This window comes from Copidosoma floridanum, unplaced genomic scaffold, assembly GCF_036245765.1.
Source record: "Copidosoma floridanum isolate Cflo_tuat_1 unplaced genomic scaffold, Cflo_Japanese_pri ptg000019l, whole genome shotgun sequence".
NCBI classification, from domain to species: Eukaryota; Metazoa; Arthropoda; class Insecta; order Hymenoptera; family Encyrtidae; genus Copidosoma; species Copidosoma floridanum.
In genome coordinates, this window is record NW_028321896.1 from 2968608 (window position 1) to 2980718 (window position 12111).

At 33.3% G+C, this 12111-nt stretch overlaps 4 protein-coding genes across 5 annotated transcripts; 1 reads left to right on the plus strand and 3 right to left on the minus strand.

Annotated features, from left to right (window-relative positions):
* Positions 1–281: 281 nt before the first annotated feature.
* Positions 282–4474, minus strand: sau (Golgi phosphoprotein 3 homolog sauron). Its single transcript, XM_014349487.2, has 4 exons — positions 3429–4474; positions 2187–2433; positions 1930–2105; positions 282–964 (listed from the first exon to the last, which is right to left on the minus strand). The coding sequence occupies exons 1-4, from the start codon at positions 3675–3677 to the stop codon at positions 716–718; spliced, it is 921 nt and encodes a 306-aa protein (XP_014204973.1). The 5' UTR covers positions 3678–4474; the 3' UTR covers positions 282–715.
* Positions 4475–4986: 512 nt separating this feature from the next.
* On the minus strand, positions 4987–7376 carry RabGGTa (Rab geranylgeranyltransferase subunit alpha). The gene is made up of 7 exons (XM_023389372.2): positions 7089–7376; positions 6893–7003; positions 6701–6819; positions 6441–6628; positions 6179–6376; positions 5520–6101; positions 4987–5437 (listed from the first exon to the last, which is right to left on the minus strand). The coding sequence occupies exons 1-7, from the start codon at positions 7089–7091 to the stop codon at positions 4995–4997; spliced, it is 1644 nt and encodes a 547-aa protein (XP_023245140.2). The 5' UTR covers positions 7092–7376; the 3' UTR covers positions 4987–4994.
* TFAM (mitochondrial transcription factor A) lies at positions 7366–8608 on the plus strand. Its single transcript, XM_014349503.2, has 4 exons — positions 7366–7608; positions 7700–8072; positions 8149–8247; positions 8334–8608. Exons 1-4 carry the CDS (start codon positions 7544–7546, stop codon positions 8547–8549), a joined length of 753 nt encoding a protein of 250 aa, XP_014204989.2. The 5' UTR covers positions 7366–7543; the 3' UTR covers positions 8550–8608.
* Positions 8609–8738: 130 nt separating this feature from the next.
* LOC106636954 (uncharacterized) lies at positions 8739–10162 on the minus strand. Of its 2 annotated transcripts, none has more exons than XM_089593124.1 (4): positions 9712–10162; positions 9455–9523; positions 9076–9374; positions 8739–9003 (listed from the first exon to the last, which is right to left on the minus strand). In XM_089593124.1, the coding sequence occupies exons 1-4, from the start codon at positions 9821–9823 to the stop codon at positions 8740–8742; spliced, it is 744 nt and encodes a 247-aa protein (XP_089449250.1). In that variant the 5' UTR covers positions 9824–10162; the 3' UTR covers position 8739. The 2 variants fall into 2 exon arrangements, with proteins under 2 accessions (XP_089449250.1, XP_014205004.2); XM_014349518.2 differs by having other exon boundaries at positions 9455–9583.
* Between the last annotated feature and the right edge of the window lie 1949 nt (positions 10163–12111).

Consider the following 12111-nt stretch of genomic DNA (forward strand, 5'->3'; position numbering starts at 1 on the left):
CAAACTTGTGCTTTAATGCTCTTTATTTTATAGTATTCACCCTTCAAGACTTACTAATGTTCTTTACAAACATTCGCGCGTACACAAGCAAGATAATCCAAAAAATCTTGGTGGTGTCTCGTGTACACAAATTCACTTTCTAAACTATTGCAGTGAGTTGAAACGTTTACTTATCTTCAGCAACTTTGACACGAGGATGCAGACTGTACACAACAACGGTTCGCACGCAGACTGTTATTCCGCTGAAGCTTGGTCTCGAGAATAAGAAATGTTTGCTCGAATTTTCTTTTTTTTTTTTTTTTTGTATCTTTCTTCTAATGATACTCACAGATTAAAAATGGCACGAGCAACGCATTGGCCTGAACTCGTTTTCTCACACAACACAAATGTTCTACCCTCTCTCCGAGCAAATGAAGAGAAGAAGATAAAGCAAGGCCTGCCGTATTCAATCGTCCTACGCCCCTCCCATTCATTCTGGCTTACGACAGAACTTCAAAAAACGAAGACTGTCTGCATTTAAATAGTCTCTACATTTGTTAAAACATTACAAAAACTTTGATAAATTCCTAATATAGAAAAAAGAAGAAGCACGAAAGTCCGTCCCTTGTGGCTTGGCGGCCTTTCTTTGTCTTCTATTCTGGATTGTGTGTGTGGGGGGTTGCTTGTTGGTTTTCAAAATTCGTTTTTAATGCAGAGGCAGCACAAGTAGTCGTCGTTACTTGACAAAAGCCGCAAACACAGCCCACAGGACGGGGTTGGCATCAGACTTGACAGCTTCAGCCTCGTAGTCAAGATCAAGGAGCGACCTTACTCGTCGCATCGCCAATTCGTAGTCGTCGTCCGACAAAGGCGCAAACGCGTTTTCTAATACGTCGGCGGCGTGCGCGAGAATTATCAGGGCAAGGGTGCGTGGGTTCATGCGACTTGCCACGTTTTTCCAGCCAGCGAGCACAGCGTCCTGGATCTGAAGTTAATGACAGTGTGATTAAAGTATTGAAGAACATACTGTTAGTTTGATGGGTTAAAAATTACGCTATTTATGACATGGATTATTTTTATCTGAAAAAGCAATGTTGGATAGTGAGTATCCCAACTCTTATTTGATTGTTGGTAAATTTTTTTTGATTGCTAAGAATTTTTTATTATATAAAACTTGTTTGATGTACAAGTGTTACTTTATAAAACTTATAATTTTAATAAACCTATACATTTATCTCCAGACTTATTTGAAATATAAATGATACTGATGAAGAAAGGATTTTTCATGTAATAGTTCATTCTTTCAAATTGTCGTTTTGTTTGCTGAAGCGTAAAGAGGTAAAAGAACTTTTGAAAACGTTAATTCAGAAATGTAAACTTCACATGATAGCAGTAATACGGCAATGAGTCACACTTATCGCGACATCAATGATAACATGAATTCTCGTTAACGATACTAGTTTGATAACGCTTCCTATAGACAAGAATTTTCTGCAATATACTAAGATTTTTATAGTTACAATTCCGATGTATTTATATTGAAACTAATAATACAAATGAAGTTTGCGTATTGCTAATACAAATCATTTACATAAAAATATTCAATAGTTTTAAACATATGTCAGAGAAATAGATTTTCAATCTAGACACCTAGAATGCATTTTGTTGGATTAATTGTGTAACATAGATACAAAGTAAATGCTGCGATTTTCATCAAGTTCTAATCTAATCCGATCAAGATAGAACCGAATTTAATTATTAGAGTACTCAAAATTTAACTAATTAAAACGGATCTATACAATGTAATGTAGATGATATGAAAACTGATTTGCTTAGTCAATGAAAAGCTTTTACTTGATGTGATGATGTTGGATGATCATCTTGTGTTAAAAAAAAATTCTAGTATGATAATGAACCCATTGAATCATACATAAAACATTAATTTCTTACCTTCCTCACGAGTCGAGTTTTAGTAAGATTATCTGTTAGTGGATGAGTCGTCATGTCAAAGAGAAGAAAGTTTTGTTTTTCCGTTGTCAAAACTCCTTTTTCCACGAGATTTTTGGCGAGTCTTTCCCTGACATTTTTTAATTGGTATCGTAGTTTTAATGGATTCCATGTTTCCCCTTCAATTAAAAGTTCAATACAAATCAAAAAAATAATTTGTTTAGTACCTGTTAAAGGCATATACATACAACAATGCTCACCACTCAAGTATTCTACCCAACTTTGCACTGATTCTGGAGGATCTGTTTCTTTGAGATGTTTCAATGCCTCATCTAACAAGACATCACCAGTAGGGGCGCAGCTCTTTAATATTAATTTTCTTGTTAGTAGCCCTCTTTTTCTCATTCCAGCTTTTTCAAGCTCAACTCGACCTCTCAGGCCAAGTTCAGCTAAAATGCATCCTCGCAGCCCAGAGCTTATACAGTCGTTCCAAAAAGAAGTGTAACCCTAAAAAAGGTAAAGATTTTTCATAAGACTAGAACCTTATATGTATGTATATATTATACGACTCGACCTGTAGGAATGCAATAAAGTAAAATAAGTTGTTTTATTTCTATATCTAAACATTATCGCTGCACAAGATATTTGGAAACAAATTTTCATGATTAACAACTGTTACACCTATTATAATAATAGTTACTCTGTATAAATCATACAATCAGGTAAGTTTATGAGTGGCTGTTACATTTATAAACACGAAATATTGAGCTCAAATAATAAAAAAAATATTGCAGCAGGAATATTTTGATGTCAAGTCATGAGTAAGACTTTACTATCAAATAAACTGTTAAAAATAAAACTTGTTTGATTAGGTAAGATTATAACGATTATCATTCATAAATCAAAGCAGTACATCAAATGTATAGAAAATTATTATAAAAAGTCTAAATCGATAAACTCATAATTTGAAGAAGCTATAATTTGATTGATGTATTTTTTGTGTTAAATTTTATAGCAAACTATTGATGATATAATATTATAGTAACATTTAAGTTATTTGATATGAGTGCTCCTTATTGGATTAACATAAAATTCATTTCAACTCGTATTAAATAATCATCCATGATAAATGATCAGACTTTCATTGGTAATACTATTGATTTTCATCACATGTAAACTTATAACATCGTCTAATGATGAAAGGTAGAAGGGGAAAAGTTACAAGAATCCCACACATTATCTTCTTATCTACGAAACTTTCTGCCATAGAATAACATGGGAATAACTGTGGAAGTTAAATGACACGTGTGAAGGAGTACAATCAACCCACAACAAACACGCAGCAATAATCAGAGGAAGTGCCACCCAGCCCATCAGAAAGATAACACAGCCGCGCGAGAGCTAATTACTCTCCAAGGCTTTCGAGGTCAAAAGAGGAAGTCGGAGAGTGTAGTAGAGATAATAACACCATATACCTAACGGTGGATTAGTTCACTACGTACTTCCTTATCCTTGAGTCCAAGGAGCAGGACCTCCTCCATGAGAGTGAGCTTGGTCTCCTTGTCGTTGTCAAACTCGTCATAAGGAGACTCTGGGTGGGAGTGCTTGCTGGAAAGACCGTCGGAATCGGGTGATTGGCCCTCCGCGTGTTCCCCGTTGGCTGGGTCCTGGGCGCCGGCGCCGTTTGTCCCACTGGCACTGCTGTTGGCCGTGCCTCGACGCCGCTGCACCAGGCCGTCTCCCCGGTTCATCTTGTATCCTCTTCCTTATCGAAGCTGCTGTTGTTGCTTACTTCTGATACTTGACTCTCTGTAACGTTGCTGCTGGTCTTATCCAGCAGCTGTGTCTAGTTTGGCTTAATATGCTCAAGTATGTATAGTGACGACGTTCAGGTGACGACGAGCTTAGAGTGTATAATGTATAATGTATAGGTTTCTATTCCATTTCCATTATAAGAGCCACAAGTCCTACAATCTATAACAGCAGCTACAGCTATAGGTACACATGTGCGTGTGCTTTCTGCTGTCGTCGACGACTCTTGTTGACGTTCACTCGTTCACTGGTTTCATTTCACTGATGTAAAAGCATCACAGATTGTACGACATAGGTATATCTTTCTCTTTCTTTCACTCGCACAAGATGGCCTGGCGACTGGCGAAGTTGCGAAATAAGAAAATAATACGCACTCTAATAGCACTAGGTAAACACACAACGAGAAGATCGACAGAGATGAGATAGCTCCCACTTTTTTTGATGATCAGTCTTGCACGGTACACTTTCCTTTTGATGTTTTTTCCCTCTCCTTTTTCACTCTACCTATATTATAATACACTCACTCGACCACCACCCACCGACCCACCTGGGCACCTGAGTTCAACAACAATACGTACTTATATATATACAACTTAAGATGTTATTTTAACAGAATTTTTAAGTATATAAGTAGCTGATGATGGGTGCGTTGATGCGTTCCGAAAATCAGATACGCCGTATAAATGGCAACGTTGCCGTCACCAGAACGTCAAAAGTCAAAATGCCAAATGTAAAATATGTTTAGGAACTTGGATAGGTATAGTATATAATATTTAATAGGCAACTAATAGACGTGTTCGTGGACGATCGAATGACCCGGGTTAAGTCCACCAATAATTGACCATTAGTTGGTTCTCGTTGATGGTTGGTATTAGTTATTAGTACTATCATAGAGAAAGATGAGATCTTACAATATTTTGCAATAGGATATTTTCATATTTTTTTCCGCTCAAAAATTGAAAGTCTATGGAAAATTATTTTCCGAAAATCAGCGCTAATGCGCTAGATGGCGCTGATTCTGAGCGGAAAAAAAAATATATCACCAAAAATAAAATTGACTTCCAAAAAACTTGTATGCTTATTGGTATTTGACAGTATTATTAAAAGTGTATGTTTAATTGCTACAATAGATTTATTAAAGTCAACTGACAACATTTTACAGTGTTTTTAAGTTAGCAAAAATTCAAGTAACAAGTTTATCATATTTATACTTTATGAAGAATATTTGTATATAAAATTGTATCTGTTAATAAATGTTAAACCAGCACCTCTATAGTTTGAGACAGTTTTTTAATCTCGCTAACTAGTGAATCTATGTCAACAATCGGATTTCCTTTAACGTTTAATTTTTCTAAATTATGTGCTCCCACTAAATCAAGAATCTCCTGAGATTCTGATATATGATTATTTGATAACAATAAAATCCTCAAGTTTTTCATTTTTGGAAATTTTTTAAGAGAAGACACTGCATTGTTTGATAAATCTAGTTTTCTGCATTGCTGCAAAGTGTACAACTGAAATATTTTGTTCTCCAAGTTATTATTTCTAAGGTTTACTTCATGAAGAAATGCCAAATAAGGCTCTTGACTAGACAGTGATGTCAATTTTAGATTCGACAAATCTACATTACGAATGACTTTATTTTTATTGTTATCGTTTATAACAGCATGCAAGCAGTATTCAAGAATGCATTTACTTCCTACAAAAATAAATTGATATTTAAGTTAGTTATCTGTTGGAATATTCACTTCATGACTTAATAGTTATACTGAGACACTTACTCATATCCTTGTAATAATTTTCTCTAAGAGGATCGACAGTTATTAAATCGCTCAATTCTTTTATGATATCTGAATTCGCATCAATAGGATTGATGTTCAGCATCAAGTGTGCACTGGTTAACTTGGCCCATTTATTGGAGGGCTCCATTTGCAAGAGCACTTTGTAATTTTCTAGTTGTTCTTTTAACTTGGAATCGTTTTGATTCCCACTTAATTTTTCACTTTGGTAAATCCATTCTTTGAATGAATTCAATATTTTTAAACTGTATATACTTCCCTCAAATTTAAAAAGTACCTCACTGCTTTCATCACACAGACAATTTTCAAGTTCAGCGTACCAAACCGTGCAAAATTTTTTCCCATTGGCAGATTTCCAATCACACTCAATTTTGTTACCATTTACAAGTAGTTCAAAATCTAAAGACACTTCTTTATGGAATGCAGCTGTTATCGTAACATCAGTTATTACTACTCGCCATAACTTTACTGGTGATTTCCAGTAATCCAACAACCATCGCTGATAAAACCATGCACTGGAATCATTTGGATCCGTAAAAGTAGCGTTCATTACTAAGTCAAGTTCTGCAAAACAAAAATAAACAAATACAGGATAACTGCTAAAATAAATAAGTGCATCGTAATATTGAAAAGTAAATAACCTTCGTCATGCTTGTCAGCTCTGATTGGTAAATCATGAACAGTACTTGGATACAACTTTCTTAACAACCTACTCCTGTAGTGCCAGGATGAGTAATTAGAAAAATTATTTAATATTTTAGTCTTTGTAAACTCTAATTCTTCTTGATCAGATATATTTGCTTTTTTAACAATAAACAATCTATAATCCCAACAATGAACTGGAATGTCGAAATATTTGTTAATTTTATAATTTCATTTCAAGAATTGTATTATAAAACTTACAGTTTCGTTCATCTAGATTAAGACATTTGTTGCATAATTCTAATTCCCTTTTATAGTTAGGGTTTGGTAACTGTTCAATGATCCAAGTTCGTTGATGCCACACACAGTATGACTTTGGATTTTCTCTCAAACTTGATTCTGTAAGTATTAATTCCTTTTCTAATCTTTCAACACGATCTTCATCAGACCTTTAATAATATTTATAGTTTAATAAATGGTAAATAATACAATTAATTATTATAGTAAATATAAGCCGTCACCATTTGTTATTCAAAAAACCTTCTCTTCTTACATTCCACAAAGTATAAACATCAGGGTACCTGACTAGCAATTTTTCCGTTAGTAAGAAAATTTCATCATCCCATTCTTGGTTTTTTCGCTAAACGTACATGATAAGATATTGTGAACATTAGTCGTCATTGTTCTCATTATTTAAAAATTGAACAACAAACCTTTTGAAATACGAAATCAACTCCTTTTCTAAATTCAGCTGCTTTCTTCTGTTTCTCTAATTCTCTGATTTTCTCTTGCTCAGCTGTTGTACGTACTTTGACTCTTCCGTGCTGTAAAAAAAAATAAATATTTATCACTCCCATGATTGAGAATTTTCATAAGTATAAGTAAGTAACAATGTAATTATTCAGTTACCATGCTTCAGGCATCAAGGATTGTATTTTTAGTTAATTCCTTTTTCCACTTCACCAATGTTAGCAATAAAACAAACTTGATAAAATACTAAAGTGGATACAAGTTTTGTTATTACTACTTGCAACAGAGATAAGTACTTACTCTCTGTTCTATTATACTGCAGAGTGGTCGTATGGACTCTGGAGTCTGGACACGTACTTTGAATTGCGTATTTGTGGCGTTAACTGTACAGTATTATTGTCCTCACTTTACTGGACTATACTATAGCAGTAAATATACGAAGTAACAGCCAACCCGATTCGCCCGCATGCCGAGCAAAACAGTGCACTTATACACGGGTTTTCCACGCTTTGTATTATTGTGCCGAGTCTTATAACCAACTGTAAACATATATAAAAGTGATCCTAATTTTCTAAAACATTCAAATTTTTGCCACAATTATTTGAGAGTATACAATGTCAGTTTTTCGATTATTTGCCTTCAACAACCTGACAAATTGCCGCAATGTATTGTGCTCAAGGTAGTTGTTGCAAACATATATATTATTAGCAATTAATTTTCCGTTGACATTCTGCTCTACTTGTGAATGGTTCTTTTATTTATTAATACAGAAATGCCTTAAGCAGCTGTGAGGAACAGAAAGCATTGATATCGAGCAAGGCTCTTGAGAAGTTAGGCATTCCCAAGCCACCAAAAAGACCCATGACTCCTTACATCAAATTTGGCCAGACTATCAGGTCGAAGATCTATAGCGAAGAGCCAGGAATTTCGGCAAATGACACTATGAAGAGGATTGCAGAAAAGTGGCAAACATTTGATCCTGAAAGAAAAAAAATGCTACAAAAGGAGTACCTTACTGAAATGGAGTCTTATTTGATTGAACGTGAAAAATACGATCAAACCATTACACCAGAGCAGAAAAGCCTCATTGAAGAAACCAAACAAAAAGTAAAACGTTCAAAACAACTGTCTCAATTAAACAAAGTAAGTTTTTTGTCAGAAATTAATTTTTTTCCTACTTTGATCAGTAATTTTTTATATAATTTATCAATTATCTTAGAAAAAAGTCAGTTTGGGTAAACCAAAAAGACCATCTTCAGCTTTTATCAAGTATATGATGGAACAAAAAGCCAAGAGGGATCCATCCATGAAATATACTGTAAGTTTTAACATTTTATCAATTTTTGCAACTACTAGATTATTGAGTACAAAACATAATTGTAAGCTTACTGATTTTTGACATAGGAATGGTTGAGTGATGTGAGCAAAAAGTGGGATCTTATGCCAGAACAAGATAAAAAAAAATATAAAGAGGAATCGGAATCAGAGTTACAACAATATCGTTCAGAAATGCTAGCTTGGGAAGAGAATATGTTAAGACAGGGTCATTTTGACGTCATTAGAAATAAAGATTTGTTAGAAAAATCTTTAAAAACGCCAAGTGTAAATAAAGTACCATAACTAAGCGTTATTAAAAATTTTTTATATTACTTTTTTATTAAAATGATTGTTTTATTGAATGCGCTTACATTTGAAATAAATTGTGTAATAAAATAAACATCTTTAATCGTAATTTTCTTCAATCTTGTTCATCATATAGGAAATGTGTTATTTATACAAAATATAATTTGTTTATTTTCATTTCAGGTATTTACAAAAATTGCACAATCGTTGTGCTCGTCGAAGAAATTGAGATGATCCAATTAAATAATACAAAGCTTGTTAAATAAAGTGCAAAATCTCTAGAAATTGCACTACACAGGCTCAACACCTTTTTAAAACTGTGAATTATGGCAGGGTCAATATTACATAGAACTAATGCAGCCACCAACATACTGCTTCCTTGAGATTCTTCAAACTTTTTATCAAGGCACAGTCGTGTGATTGCAAAAATAATGTAAGGTGTCAAAATACCCTGTACAGCAGAAAGATAATTTCTTAATGGCATTCGAAACTGAGCATCTTCGAATGAGTGAAAATATCTTACCTTGTATGATGAAAAATCTACATTAGCTATAATTAAAACATTCACAAGCACAGCAAGTAATAAACAAAAGAGAGGACTAAAAAACAAAATGACTAGCAAAGAACGCTGACTTTGTTTACACAGTGCTTGGTGTTGTGCGTCAAATGTAGCTGTTGTATCAAAATTTGAATTATCAGAGTCTGCATTATTCCTGATAGAATTTTGCTCTATCCTTTCCCTAAATGCAATATGATTATCTGGCTCTGAATATTTTAGTTTTGTTTCTGGGAGCCTACATTCTTCTTTTACAGGATTGCTTTCTAAAATAAGTTAATAAATAATAATTAATATTTTCTACATTAACTAAGAAATACTCAATGTTATTGTTTGAAAATATTACCTTTCTGTGAAACACGTTCAGTTTTTTCTTTTTGCGTTGTATTATGTTTAGTCACGGAATCATTTCCGTCTGAAACAAAACCATTGTCCAATTTTAGTTGTAAGGGATGTTTGACACTTTCCAATCTTTCTGGAAAATTATATAAACGCGGATAGTAAAAGTAGTTGTGAATTAACACCAGAACAAGGTTATGTATACTATATCATGATTTTCATAAACTGTATATGGTTAAGTATCGATAATCTTAAAAATTTTACCGTCATTTAGTTCATTTTTGCATACTCCGAAAATTTTATGCATACGATTTTCCGAATTTTCTAAAATACGCCTCTTTCGGGCTTCTCGTCTAGCAGCAGCGGCATCAGCCATATCACCTTTTTTTTTATTCAACAGTTGTATGATTTGCACTTTTCATCAAAATTCTACTCTATTGATAAAAATTGTACATCATTATGGTTAAACTGTTTATTTATGTTCCAGTTTATTTGCTTCACTGTTAGGACTGACACTTGACTTTATTTTCGTCTGGCAATCGCATAGAAACACATGCGACAATTTTATAAGCCATGAAAGATTAGTAAAATATTTACGGTTTTGGAGGTCAGTTTCAGGTAAAAGATAGATTGTAAGCTTGCCGCAAACAGCACAGAAAATGTCAACTTTTCATTGTCTATCTATAAGATTAGTTGCGGCTGGTTTATAGTTAATAAAGTGGCTCTACTGTGAGTAGTAATAGTTATGTGGATCAGCGCCATCTAGCGGTCTCAACTTTTTGGCCAAAAGTGGCTCCTAAAATTCTCAATCAGAGCAATCAGGATTAGAGCCATTTAGTCAATTATAAACCAGCCGCAACTAATTATGTATCTATAAAACAAAAAAATAACGATACATGTGTTTTTGGCGGCAAGTTAACAATCTATTTTATACCAAAAAATCGACCTCCTACGTAATAATACTTTTAAAGATGAATTTTCAAGTTAAAATTAATTGTTAACTTGCCGCCAAAAACACATATATAGTTATTTTTTTATTTCATAGCTACACAATGAGTTGCGGCTGGTTTATGATTGACTAAATTACTCTAATCGTGATTGCTCTGATTGAGAATTTTGGGAGCCACTTTTGGCCAAAAATTTGAGACCGCTAGATGGCGCTGATCCAAATGATTATTGCTATTTACAGTAAAGTCACTTTATTAATTATAAACCAGCCGCAAATAATCTCATTAACAGACAATAAATATTTGACATTTTTTATGCTATTTGCGGCTAGTTTACAATCTATCTTTTACCCGAAAACCGACCTCCAAAACCACAAATATTCTACTTATCTTATATGGCTTATAAAATCGACCATATTTACTTAATACTATACTTTAGACCTTTTACCATTAATTTATGGAAGCATAGCCCTTTAAATTTTTATGGTTTAAATAAACAGTTAACTTATATGATATGTATTGTGTTACAGAAATCTCGACTAACGATAAACACATACCTGAATTAATCAGACTCAAGAAAAAAGGCTTAAAAAAGAGTTTCAGTCACACGAAGAGTTTCCTGAGAATGGAGGATTGGATCTCACATAATCAGAGAATGTTGGGTTCTTTGTTTATTTATAAGACTTAAAATTTACTTATCTGTAATAAATGTATTTTTTATTTATTAAGATCCAATGCTCATTTCTTAAGAGACTCTTACTGTGACTGTACTTCTTTTTTAGGCCTTTTTTCTTCAGTTGTCTCTTTTCGACTGATTAATTTACGTATATAAGTATTTGATCGTTATTCAAGATTTCTGCAACACAAATTTTCATTGAAACAAGGAAAAACCAAATTTTAAAAGAGCAAATGCATATTTACGGTATCAACTGTTATGATTAAAAGTTATGAAACTTAAACAATTGCTTTATTCAAACGTTTTATCAAGATTTACGTTTCACTTTTCTCGTTGGTAAATCTTATTAGTTCACAAATTTCTCTAATATTCTTCTATTTGTGATGCTAGTTGAGACTTTCAACTTGTGTGTTATCAAACTTTGTTATTGTAATGTTAAAACCTCACAACATGAATGTGTGATACATTGCACTGTAACATAACACTGAAAGTTTTTTTATCCAACATAGACCATTACATTATTTTTGAGGATTAATCAAAACGAATGTATTGTATAAAACAACTTGTTAACTTTCAATATTTAAAATCATTTAACAGTGAACATACAAGGTCATTTCCATTAAAAGATTAATCAAGGTAGGATTGGTAGGATCAGCTTCTGTAGACTATCCATAAGTGCTTCCATATGTTAATGGTAAAAAGCTTAAGGTATTGTAATTTTTTTTCATGTAGTTGATTTTATAAGCCATATAAGATAAGTAGAATATATACACTATTACATGTCGATTTTTGGCTCAAAGATAGATTGTAAACTTGCCGCAAACAGCACAAAAAATGTCAACTTTTTATTGTCTATCTATAAGATTAGTTGCGGCTGGTTTATAGTTAATGAAGTGGCTCTACTGTGAGTAGTAATAGTTATGTGGATCAGCGCCATCTAGCGGTCGTGATTTTTTTGGCCAAAAGTGGCTCCTGAAATTCTCAATCAGAGCAATCAGGATTAGAGCCATTTAGTCAATCATAAACCAGCCGCAACTAATT

What these genes read in the sequence shown, in the direction of transcription:
- sau (XM_014349487.2), bottom strand. Translation starts at nt 3,677, where the DNA reads ATGAACCGGGGAGACGGCCTGGTGCAGCGGCGTCGAGGCACGGCCAAC. An exon ending in TTGGACTCAAGGATAAGGAA is followed by an intron (nt 2,434 to 3,428) that starts GTACGTAGTGAA and finishes TACCTTTTTTAG; the next exon opens with GGTTACACTTCTTTTTGGAA. An exon ending in AAACTCGACTCGTGAGGAAG is followed by an intron (nt 965 to 1,929) that starts GTAAGAAATTAA and finishes CATTAACTTCAG; the next exon opens with ATCCAGGACGCTGTGCTCGC.
- RabGGTa (XM_023389372.2), bottom strand. An exon ending in TTGATTTCGTATTTCAAAAG is followed by an intron (nt 6,820 to 6,892) that starts GTTTGTTGTTCA and finishes ATGTACGTTTAG; the next exon opens with CGAAAAAACCAAGAATGGGA. An exon ending in GGTTTTTTGAATAACAAATG is followed by an intron (nt 6,629 to 6,700) that starts GTGACGGCTTAT and finishes ATATTATTAAAG; the next exon opens with GTCTGATGAAGATCGTGTTG.
- TFAM (XM_014349503.2), top strand. Translation starts at nt 7,544, where the DNA reads ATGTCAGTTTTTCGATTATTTGCCTTCAACAACCTGACAAATTGCCGC. An exon ending in CGCAATGTATTGTGCTCAAG is followed by an intron (nt 7,609 to 7,699) that starts GTAGTTGTTGCA and finishes TTATTAATACAG; the next exon opens with AAATGCCTTAAGCAGCTGTG. An exon ending in ATCCATCCATGAAATATACT is followed by an intron (nt 8,248 to 8,333) that starts GTAAGTTTTAAC and finishes TTTTTGACATAG; the next exon opens with GAATGGTTGAGTGATGTGAG.
- LOC106636954 (XM_014349518.2), bottom strand. Translation starts at nt 9,823, where the DNA reads ATGGCTGATGCCGCTGCTGCTAGACGAGAAGCCCGAAAGAGGCGTATT. An exon ending in CAAAAATGAACTAAATGACG is followed by an intron (nt 9,584 to 9,711) that starts GTAAAATTTTTA and finishes ATAATTTTCCAG; the next exon opens with AAAGATTGGAAAGTGTCAAA. An exon ending in TAGATTTTTCATCATACAAG is followed by an intron (nt 9,004 to 9,075) that starts GTAAGATATTTT and finishes TCTGCTGTACAG; the next exon opens with GGTATTTTGACACCTTACAT.